This window comes from Dermacentor silvarum, chromosome 1 (genome assembly GCF_013339745.2).
Source record: "Dermacentor silvarum isolate Dsil-2018 chromosome 1, BIME_Dsil_1.4, whole genome shotgun sequence".
In the NCBI taxonomy this organism is placed as follows: domain Eukaryota; kingdom Metazoa; phylum Arthropoda; class Arachnida; order Ixodida; family Ixodidae; genus Dermacentor; species Dermacentor silvarum.
Genome location: NC_051154.1, coordinates 258,138,442 through 258,150,571, shown reverse-complemented (window position 1 = coordinate 258,150,571; position 12,130 = coordinate 258,138,442). Strand labels below are relative to the sequence as shown.

General features: G+C 46.1%; 1 protein-coding gene and 1 pseudogene across 1 annotated transcript in view; one reads left to right on the top strand and one right to left on the bottom strand.

Annotated features, from left to right (window-relative positions):
- Positions 1-12,130, top strand: part of LOC119437083 (ubiquitin-conjugating enzyme E2-17 kDa) — a 37,600-nt gene that overhangs the window by 21,719 nt on the left and 3,751 nt on the right. Inside the window, exon 5 of the mRNA XM_037704161.2 lies at positions 58-163. Coding sequence (XP_037560089.1) covers positions 58-163 — 106 coding nt within the window. The remainder of the gene's footprint in view (positions 1-57; positions 164-12,130) is intronic.
- The window catches only part of LOC119439766 (polyphosphoinositide phosphatase-like), a 93,684-nt pseudogene continuing 81,727 nt past the window's right edge, over positions 174-12,130 (bottom strand).

Genomic DNA, 12,130 nt, shown 5'->3' with positions numbered 1-12,130 from the left:
GGTAGTGATGTCGCACCATGCACTTGTTCATTTTGCTTGTTTCTGTCTGGCCTGCAGGTAGCCTTTACAACGCGAATCTACCACCCAAACATCAACAGCAATGGAAGCATTTGCCTGGATATCTTGAGGTCACAGTGGTCCCCAGCTCTCACAATATCTAAAGGTGAGAAAAATGAGTTAACAGTGCTCCAAGATATACAGCAGTGCTTTGCACTCGCCCACCGTTTCCACACAGATTGTAACGACTCTGCATATAACAAACCATACTTCTGGCCTTTTTTTCACCAACTTCATTCCCATGAAATTTTTTACACTACAGTGAACAGTATTTGGAGCTAAATTTTATTCAGAGTATGTACAATGGATATCTCTGCATCAATGTTTACTTTCAAATTTATTTGAGCAGCACTTGAACTGTGCTATGTCTTAACAAAAGATGATTATGGCCTGCATAAGCACCCATATAGGCTGCGTTACAGAAGTCTTCTGTAATAATATACTTTCTTGCTTTAACCTTTTAAGACTCTGTGCATACAAAATTTGTATACGCGAAGGAAGTACGACAACATCAATAGCATTGATGAAAGTAATGGCACTTAAAATGTTCCATATACTGTTCTGATTGGAATCATGTTACAAGTTTGAAAAAATGGGTTAAAAATGTTTTAGTAAAATGAGTGGCAAGGTAGACGGTTGTGTATTTGCTCGGTGCAAGTATGTCACATGTAGTGGGTGTACTTTGATTGTTTTTCAGTGTGTTGCATCAGGCATAATTTTCGAGTGCCTGGATGGGTGCTTGTTAAGCCTGCTAGACTCCAAAAATTCGGACTTGTTGGATATTCCAGACTTCATAAATGCACCATCATGGTTCCGATAGAGCTAATGCATTTTCGCGGCTGATTTTTATCAAATTTAGGCCCCAAAGTTCAATTTTCCCGATTAAATCGCTTGTTCCGAGCCACGCTACCCAATCTTGAAGGCCACCGTGTTGGATTTTCCGTTGGCTTGGCCAGGCTTGGCTTCCAGTGGCCCGCTCTATAGCCTCCAAGATTAGGAGGCACGCGTGCCAACGTCATGTCTCTGAGGCCATGTCCGCTCTTCCTTATCTGAAAACGCTGCAGGGAACTGCACTTTTTCTTTCTGTCAACACTATCATCGTAATCACTTTCGCGCAATTAAGTTTTAGTTGCTATTTCGCATGTGGTGTGTGTGCCTCGGAGACGTCGCATCTTTGTGTTGTTTGTGCGGCTTCGTATTTGTGATCGGCGCCACCTCCTGTGCCTTCGCAAGAGCCAAGTGGTGCAAAGTAACTGGGCTTGTTTTTTCAATCTCCATGGAGATCTCTGCTAACTGAGATCACCTATGCAGTGACGCCTTTGTAGGAGACATCAGTCTTGCGCAAATCCAAGCAAATCTGGTTGCCTCCAAACGTATTATGAGGCAGGGCATTAATAGACATTTTTTTAACAGCGGAGCTGTTTAAACTGGCTGTAAGTCCGTAACATGTTCGAAAAAACATTGCAGAGTAGCGTGTGTGTCGCCGTCTCTCCGTGTCGTGCGCATGTTGCCTTGACATGGGACGTTAAGAAGAGCATGTGCGCAGCGCATGCTATGTTTGGTAGAGAGAAAGAAAATGAGAGCGAGAGAAATTGTAGCAGCACCAACGAGGCGATGCGCAGAGCTGCTGCCGATGCTGTCCGCGTTTCGCCGCATTAGCGCCGAACGCGCGCGGTGTCAGTGACTGCAGCAGGCGCCTCTGGCGGCGGCTCGGCAGCTTTCGACCAGCCACGCCCTAACAAGTATGGAGGCGCAGCTTGGCCGTGACGTCACCAAGGATATAAAGCTCGGTACCACCGCGACAGCGGCCGAACTCTCGTTGACTCTGTGGCGAGTACATATAACCTTGACATGGGGCGACCAAAGATCCGCACACTCGAAGAATCTGCCGCTCATCTTGAAGCGCGTCGCGCAGCCAAGTGAGAATCTGCGCATCGGCGGTGAGCTGATTCGTAATACTGTCCCTAGCAGCACTTGGCATTTCCTAGCAAAACTTAGCCAAGCCTAGTAAAACCTAAAAGAAGCTAGGTCGATCACCAGCTGCGCTGTTGGCTCCAGCCTTGCACCACTAGTGCAAGCAGCCCACGTTTTTTTTATGCCACTATAAGCTTAATAAATTTTATTTTGGGTAGTGAAAAAGTTTTTCGGGCTGTTTGATTTTTCTATTTTTTCGTCCCCGTGAAGTCCGGAAAATCGGTCGGCGACTGTAGTTTATGTTCTCGTATGTAATGTTCCTGTAGTAAGTTTTCGCATGGAGTGCATGTTCTGTAAACTCGACAAAACTTGCTACAGAATTGAAAATAAGAAAAAAACCAAGAATATCGGCAGTGACTGAGTCTTGCCCAAAAAACGGGTACAGACCACCTGAATAAGCCCGCGGCACGAACCTCCGCTGCTGCCAGGGAACGTAGATTAAATTATTAAAATTCTGTATTTATTCGATTGTAACACAAGTTTTTTTTTTTCATAATTTTCGTTACCTGAACTCGATCCTTGCGTTACATTTGAATAACGGCAAAATTGACCATTTTAAAACAAATATTCTAAATCCCGCGATTTTTGGCGTTAAGTTGGCAACCTGTAACTTCACGTCTCGATCCAATCCATGGACAAGTCGACCGAAGTCGGAACTTGTTTTTGGTTGGAATCGACACTGTTTTCGCTGTGCTTGTGACTGGTTACGTTGCTGTTATACCCTACGGCCTTTTGTGGTTAGACTCTGTTCATTCACGACGTTATGGCTACGCAGCACATTCGGTACGACGATCGCTTCGAAAGACGAGCAATTTTGATGGCCGTGCAGCTGGGGAAGTCTGCCGCGGCTTGGTGTATCGACATCAAGAAGTCAACGATTTGCGGATGGCAGGACTAGCGGCAGGCCCACTTTAAATGCGAGGCCTGGTACTGACCCCGAATGAAATGATAGTGCGGTGTTTTAAGAAGTACTTAAATCTCAAACAAGCTTGACGGCACGGAAGATGACAATTTTCGGGCGATCACTTCTGCAGATAGTTTCTTTTCGCAAGACTCGGCTCGTACCGGCAGTTCTCTTGGCGCTGATTGCGAGCTTAGGACGGTGCCAGAAACACTTGTCGGGGACGCTTTCTGTGCCGAGTCCTGCGAAAGTTCGTGACGGTAATCGCTCGAAGACCGCCCAAGGAAATCTCCGTCTCGACGATGAGATAACGTTTCCGAATTGCGATTCCTTTAATAAGGTACCATTTCTTTTTCCATTCATTTTGCGTTACATAAGTGGTTTTATTTTGTTTATCGTGGGCACGTTACATTCGGGTAAAAAACGGTATTGCACATCCGTTATCAGCTGCCTGCAGCTTACGTGCCAGCCTGCGCCTGCTTGGAACCTTTTTTTTTTTTTTTTTTCGACGGACGTTACCAGAGAGTCGTCGTACGAGGCGGGTCGCCGTAAAGTTTAGTCTTACAATCGAGGTTATTAATACTATAAAGGGGATTTATTGGGGTTCGTAGTGACAGCTGGTCGTAGGATGCACCGAGCCCAGTCCTCTCGCTCGAGCTTCTGCTGCGCGCTTGATGCTGCTGACTCTGCGTCGACGTTCGTCATCTTTGTTACAATACATTATTTATATGGGGGTTTTGCCGGGACCAAACCAATTCGTCGTGAAATGCAGATCGCATAATCGGGGGACGTATAATGGAGGTTCCACTGTATCTTGCAAGATGGGTGAAGCTGAAATCCTTTCCTGGTTTGGTGTCAACCCCGTGTGTTTTTTCACCTCTTACCTCGAAATAATTTTGCGCCCTACTCCGGAAATCTCAAATTTCAGCCACGATATCGCCAAAAATGTAGCAGGAGCGCAAGTTTGTAGCAAATTCTGCTTCATTCTACACCACTCTTAATATCCACCGTTCAAAATGAGATTGGCTGTGATCTCATTGATAATGCGGGTGGAGGGTTGCTCTGGCCCTTCACGAAGTGCGAGAAGGTACGGAATGGTCCACCGGACTGCATGGTGTCTGCTCGGCGCCACTGCCGGCTGCAAAGAGTTTCGCACAGATGCAGTGAGCGCTGTGGGCGGTGCTCTTTCATCTGCTGCCGAGCTTCGGATAGCGAAGCAAGCCAATCGCGCCTTTTTAATGTCGGCCGGTGACTGCATAGTCACTCTCTAGCCAGCCATTGCAAATCTGAAAGAAAATTCAATGAAAAATATTAACTTGCAGGTATTTTTGCCGTTTAAACTTACAAGAAAAACTTGATCATTTTTTTTATGGATGTCTCTTTGTGACACAGCTATATTTGACGTGTGTAATGCCCATGTCATTTGTACTAATATATATTCGAGTCTCTGCAGTACGCAGGCTGAACAAAGAATCCACAAGCACCTTTAAAGTGCATATTAATTTATAAAGAGCTATCACTCAAGCCATTGTTGAATCATGAGAATCAATGTGCATAGTAAACATTTTTTCAAGCGGGCAAATTGTGAAACTAGAAGGTGAACAAAAGACGGCAGTGTCATTGCTGCTGATATTTAGGGCATTTATCTGATCAAAAATCATTCCACTAACTTTCCTTCCAGCTGGAAGGAAAGTGGCTGCTTTCAAATACGAATTACGCGAGCTGCTTGCTTCGTGACGATTCTAAGTGCAGCAGGAGACTGTAGCAGCCGACAAAAGAGCAGCGCTCACTGCGCCTGTGCGACATTCGTTGGAGCTGGCGGTTGCGCCAAGGAGACTCCACGTGCTCCGGTGTTCCCTTTAACAGTGGACCGCTCTGTACACATGACCTCTGCAACATGCATGCTCACATGTGCACGGAGCATTGCCGGGTTACTAATTCGCCGTACTATGTATTTGTGTATGTGGATCTGTGCCGAATGTTTGTTTTTGGCATTATCTTAAAGGGACTAACAACAGATTTTTATAGTTCTAGTTATGGCGCAACGAAAAGCTCACCCTCAGATTGTGTTTACAGCTGCAGCAGTTACTTCCAAAAGCGCGTGGATATTTTGTAGGCAGAATTTTTCGTTCTGAGCAGCCTCTAAAAAAATAAGTCCCTCCTCCAGCAACGCTGAGAAGGGATAGCGATGCCGATAGCCAGCCTCGTAAATTGTGAAAGCCGCCCATCGTCCTGCTTTCACTTGAGGGAGCGCAACTGTAGTTAACCACCGATATTGTCACCTTTCCAACCACTTCTAAAGGTAAATAGACTGGTACAATAAGTTTGTGTTGTTGTACAGACCTTTCTTATAGTTGTACAGCGTTTTTTCCCAAGTACACGCCTACGTCATGGCTGGCTGGCCACCAGCGTCGTTATTCTGTTAATAGATGAGCCAAGCCAACTCATCGAAGGCGAAGGCAGCGTCACTTTTCTGCTCGTTACAAACGAAGGCTTATCTTCACATTGTAAGCTAGAAATTTATAACAGAAAGAATGTTACTGCATTTCAATATTAATAAAAAGACCAGGAACCGCATACACTAATAGGTCACGTGGTAGACCTCATAAGTATGTTCATGTTTTTGCCGCGTGGGGTTCCAAAGGTAATTTTTCGCGACTATTTAAGTAAAGTAGTTCACAAATTCAGGGCCGCTATTTTGCATCAATGTCTTTTCCACTGCAGTTTCTTATTGCGCTTCATCAGTAGTCTCAGCGACTCTCTGCCCGCATTAAGTTTTAGTATGTCTGGTATACTGGTAAAATCAAGTGGACTGGCCATTTTACTGGATGAGAGGCGCAAACATGAATGGCCTGCACGGTACAGCCACCTGGTGGGGCTGAGCTCAACCAAGAAGAAAAATTGCTAATATTGCAGTGCTCAAGTGTATTTCGCCTTGCTGCTGGTGTAAATTTTCGGCGGCAACATAACTACGCCACTGCCAATAATTTACACCAGCAGCAAAGTGGAATACACTTGGTTACTGCAATATTAGCTCTGTGTTTGTCTGATTGAGCTCTGTGCCACCAGGTGGCTGGCACCGTGCAGGCCATTCATGTTTGCGGCTCCTCTCATCCGGTAAAATGCCGTCCCCTTGCATTTACCCGAATACCAAAGGCTTTAAAGCGATAAACTAGCCGAGAGTGGTGGATGAAAGAGAGGCATATAATTGAGCGGAAGACATGGCTACAAATTTTCGCGGCCCTGGAGCGGCAATATTCCCGTTCAATTACTTTTTGTGGATATGAGCACTTTCGCTATAGCATTTTGCCTGACTTGGCTTTGGACACATCGGTGCCTACGTGCAACAGCGTTTGCTTGGCTCCGTTCGAGGATCGTTGTTACCTATTTATAACAATACCGGTTTTAACAATATACAATCGGTTATAACTATGAGAAGCTGCGGCACCGTCAACTTTTGTGTTTTTTTTTTTAATGGTGAAATAACCCGCTTACTACTATGCCCCATGCCGTATTATCGATTATAAGGATGAAGTTTGGCTACTGGGTGTCCGTGCTGATAGGGAATGGAATGCGAACTCCCTGAAAAGAAAAAGAAATTTGCCGTTACACGCCGCCGTGCGCCTCTTTCCCGTCGCCCTTCCACCCCTCCGAACACGAATGGACCGTGCCAACTGCGGTGACAACGCGGGGTTAGCGGAGCGCTGCAAATGTGTGATGCAATAGAGCCAAAACGGCGTTAGCATCCACCAAAACAAAGCGGCGGAGTTCTTATCGCCATAGTCATTAGTGAAAATCTTACTGGAGTGACAGCAACGTTGGAACATTTCGTGCCTATTTGTTCCTTTACAGCCTATATTCGTGCGTTTACCGCTGCGCATAGCACCGCAGTTGGCTACGTGCTGTCATGCTGCGTAGTAACAACCATGACCGCGTCGATAGCGGCCGCGATTTCGTCCGCAGTGGTTACGGCAAACAGTAGTTTCATTTTGACTCGGTACAGGCGTCGGCCGCATGCCTTCGCAACTGCGTAGTCTCCATCCATGATCGTATCGACTGCGGCCGTGGTTGAGGCAAACAATAGTTTCGCTTTTACTCGGTGCAAAGCTGTAGAGGATGAAGAGTACCGCTTACATCGCGATGGGCGGCGACACTGGCGAAAAAATAATCTGGATGTGCGTGCAGTATTGAAAAGACGCGCGCTGTGGCAGAACTCGTGATGCCCTCGCTGCACCCACCGTGGTTTCTCAGTGGTTATGGTGTTCAGCTGCCGAGCACGAGGTCGCGGGATCGAATCCCGGCCACGGCGGCCACATTTCGATGGGGAGAAAATGCAGAAAACACCCGTGTACTTAGATCTAGATGCACGTTAAAGAACTGCACGTGGTCCAAATTAATCCGGAGTCCCCCACTACGGCGTGCCTCATAATCAGATGGTGGTTTTCATAATCAGACTGGGCTCCCCCACAACAGCTCTGCCATTCTTCTTGTTTAACAACGAAGCTGTTTAAGCCAGCTGTAATTTGTGGTGCATAGCAAGAAACTACCAAGAAAGGAAAGAAAATACTTCCTTGTCGAGGCGGGATTCGAACTCGCGTACCCCCGGTCCCAAAGCGAGTGTCGTAACCACTAGGCTATACAGCCACGCCTGTAGAGCATGCATTTACCTATGTGAACCATATGATTGCATTCGAGCGTCGTCGTCTTCGTGCACAGCTGGCGCGTTCGTGCACTCGTGCTCTGCGAGGTGGAGGTTTTGCGCACTACGAGAGCGAGAGATGCATTCACGGAGCGGGTCTCCTGGAATGCGGTGTCGGGGTTGCAAGCTGCGCTATGCAACGCGCACTGAAGACCTTGAGGCTACGTTCACACTTGGGAAGCGGCAAGCGGGCGGAAAGGCCAAAGCGGTTGGAAAATCTTTTCCGCGCATGTCGAAGTTGTTCACATTTGTTTTGCTACCGTCGCGGCCGCCGCTGCCGCTTTTGCCCACATCCATCTAGTCTGAGTACGTTTGTCGGCGTGGTGGCGCTCATTATCGCACCATTTCGAGCGGTATGTTCATTTATTGACCCATCTGTCATGAAAAGTTCATTTCGCGCAACTTCGCGTGTCATCCATGGAGGTTTTAAAAATTTTTTGTCATCTGCGACCTTCGGTAGATTCCTCGTTGGCGTTCCGTAATTCTCACACGGGCACGGTAGCACTGAGTCACAGGTTAGTGCCTAGGCGTGATTATATTTCTTTAATAGCTTTTATTTACAGGTTGTAATAACATTTCATCATTTCGTATTATTGGCGGCACGTCCAGTACACCAAAGTTAAAACCCGGGCTGCATGGTCCTTATGTTGGGGCTCGCCGAAGCCTGCGCGTCCTACGTGAGACCTGAGACCTATGCTCCCAATCCATTGTCGCGACGAGAAAAGCACCGCGCAACGAAAAGAGCCCTGCGACTTCTGCAGCATACCGCGCCCGTGCGAAAAGAGTTGCGGAGCGCCAACGAGGAATCTGCCCAACTTTTTTCTGCCATGGAAGTGGGAGAAGATATTGTTTTTTATACTTCTACCTACTTGTTTCCTAGAAATGGACAATGAATAAATGGAAGGAGCGGACACCTCGGAAGCGCCGCGGCGGTGGTGGGTTCGCCCGGCTTAGCAAAAACGCGAGAAGTCGGGTCACGCCAAGGCTTCGTTGCCACACCTCCGGTCGTGCGACGCTGAATACCATCGCTAGTATTACTCTTGTCGTAGAGCAAGTGGTGGATCTAGATCGCGTCGAGCACCATCGCAGCCTACACTTTTGGTGCGATGTACAATTTCACGACCGGATGTTTACATGCCAGTGGAGCTTCCGGTCGAGCGGAACGACTTTCCACCGCGTTTCCACCTCGCCATGGCGAAAAAATCGGTCCGAGACTGATTTTGCTCGCCGCCTGGTTTTCCGCCCGCTTTGCCGCCTAGGCGGGCGGATTTTTCGAAGTTTTTGCCGCTTCCGCCTGCTTCGAGACCAAGTGTGAACGTAGCCTAAGTCCGAAACGCGCGAAAAGAAACTATCATCGTGAGTAATTGCGCGCACTTCCGGAAAATGCTGGGCTACGATCGCCTAGCTTTGCTGTTTCAAGCGTTGCGCGGCCAATTGCAAGATTAAGCCTTTTTTTTTTTTTTTTCACGCAACCCAACCCGCTTAAAACAATTGAATTTTCGTGGCACTTGGTTATAAGGGGGTTCGACTGTATACGCCCAACATGTCGGGTGCCAAGTTGCACAGTATCTTGCAAAAGTGATCTACCGAAAAAAACTGCATCTGGTATATTGAGCTATTGAGAGAAATTTAGCGGCTACTGGTGCCTATTTCGAAATGCTCTGTGGTCTATGCGTGACCAGGGGCAAACATTTTTGTGATTTAGCATGTCTTAAAACTCTGCTTATCGCAAAACTTTTCACGATTTTCACAACTTTGAGTTAACAGGGTTTTACTGTAGATGTACAGCATCTTTCAGCAAAGGTTTGAAAAAGTTAAAGGGCTTAATATTTGCTGCTGCTGTGATGAAAAAGGCAATGATGCACACTTTTATGTAGCTGATTTGCTGAAATTGAATGCTGTAGCACAGCCTATAATTTATAATCCATTGTGCTGATCTCTCTAGTCTGTGCATGTCGTCCATAAGTGCAGCAACAGATTTCAGTTTTAAAGCTAAATGTGCTGCGATCATGGTAGGCACACAATTCACTACTAGAATAGTGTGCTTCTTCACTCGTGTGGCACCGACTTGTGTGTAGTGGAATCGTACAAGCACACAGCCTCCACCTTCTTGCCATGAAGCCTCAACCATACAACTTTTCTGTCCATGATTAGAACAAATTACAAATTCATGCACACATTTTTCTTCATAATTAGTGCATGTTGTGAGCACACAATCTTCCAGCAGACCGGTCTCAGCAAGGTCTTCAGCAGCAAAGTCTGAATTTGCATGCTTTTCAAAAGTGCAGCTCGAATGCACTAGTTAGCTTTAATAATGCCCAGTGTAACGCTTGTGCTTAGGGAGTTGTTTGAAGTATAATGGAACTAATGAGGGACTTGCATCCTAGGTGATATATATTCTCACCTTCTAAAAGCATTGCTTTTTTATAAAAGCGATGCCACAATCATTTTTTATGGTCCTTATGGGTTTAAGCGTGTAATTCAAGGACATCATTCTGTTTACTGCGCTATTCTGTACACAAAGGACGAAAAAGAGACTGACACATATGTGTGCAGACTTTCAACTATTATTTGCTAGCGCACGTCAAATATATACACGATAGGGTGACTGATAGTAAATAGTTGCCAGAAAGTCGCCCAGACATTTGGTGGCACACTATATTCAGCCTTTCTTCAATGAAACCAAGATTTGGCTCGCTGCAGCTCTAAAAAAAAAGCAAGCGAAATCTTGGTAGCTTATTTCATGCTAAAAGACTCCAGAAACCACATTAGCACGCCTTCTGTGGTGCTGGGAGAAACAGCTTTTAAACTCAGACGAACGTTAGATCAAGCCATACTTGTCATTGTGAAATCAGATGTGCGTAGATAACATTCATTTTCATCTTTCATTTCATGTTTTCTATTTACTATCAGTCACCCTATCGTGTATATATATGTGACGTGTGCTTGCGAATAATGAGCTGTTGAAAGTTTATGCGCATGTGTCACTCTTTTTTTGTCCTTTTTGTAACAGTATAGCACAGTAAACAGAACGATGTTATACCAACTAGCCCCGTCAAAGCCTTATTGACACAAGGACCTGAATTGTTCATAAAGTGAGGCCAAATTGCATAAGAGTGAAGGGCACCTCACCTGGTCTTGGCATTGCAGACAAGTGTGCATAAATTATGCGCTGACAGTTGTCCCCAAAGGTAACATATTTATTCAATTAGAAGGCTGTCATGTTATAAGGTGAGAGTTCACTTGGGGGACACAAGAAAAGTATGCCCGCTAATATACAGGGTGTCCCACGTAACTTGTGGCAAAATTTAAAAATATACAAGTGCCACGTAGCTGGTCAGAGCCAAGGTAATGTTTGCACTGGTAGAAGCGGGTTGGACTTAGGCAATCGCTGTGCCGACAGTGTTGCTAACATGAGTGGCATGCGCTGGAAACATGGCTGATTGAAAAAACATTGTTAGAAAAAAAAAGAACATTGCATACAAGTTCAGATTATTGTAAAAGCTCTTACTAGACATGAGAACACTTTGAAACGTGGAAAACCACGAAAAATTGTCAAGACCACAATATTATCCAACCGCACGCACTAATAAGGGCAGCATGCACCCTACTTGCAAGACACGTTGCCACACAATGGCGCATTTCTGCTGGCGTCCCCTACGCTCGGCTCGGCGAGCAGCGAAGTGGCATCCAGCAAAACACAATGGAGATCAGTAGACGCTCGCCATAGGAGGAGGCTTGATAAGCCAGAAAAGACAATAAAGGAAGGGCAGTGGCGACACCCTAGAATTCCTGCACAAGCTCGCCGCTACATCATTGATTTTTGACTTTCTGCTTGGGCCCTGTTAATCTTTTAAGTGTAATGCTAAGGCTGTGCGTGTCTCGCATGTGTATCTAGAAGACGGCAGCATTTGAGTTTCATTTAGTGCGTGGAAGTACTTCTAAATAAGTGTGAATCTTGTCGTCTTGAACGCATAATTTGCACATTAATTTTTGCGTTAATAATGGATGTAGAGTACGGAGAGTTCATGGCATTTGTGCCGCATGATATTTCAATGCCCATTTATTTAGGGTCATCCTGCAGTTAAGTAGGATTATGGTGTATATCTAGAGGTGTAATATTCTGCTCGGGTTGTTTTTTAGTATAGTAAGCTGGAGTTGTCAGTCTGAATCCTCCTCCAGTCCCCTACATTTTCAGGCATGGAGTGGTGCCTGACACTGGCAAAAAAATTATATAATCACCAAGAGCCAGTGGAGCTATAGTAGTCAAGGTGGCACCAAATTGGGAAGGCCCACTAAGCCTCAACAAAGTCATTCCCTCACCAGAACAGGAATTGGCCTCCCTGGTGCAGTATTCGGCCGTTACTTCCACAATGCTCCAACAATTTACCCATGGCCCTCAGTCCACAGCGGCTGCGGAGCACCTGGCCAAGGCAGCGGTCAGACCTGCTATGCGGCAGAGGGTGTTAAGAATCTTTGGGTCCGGACAGGCCGCCAAT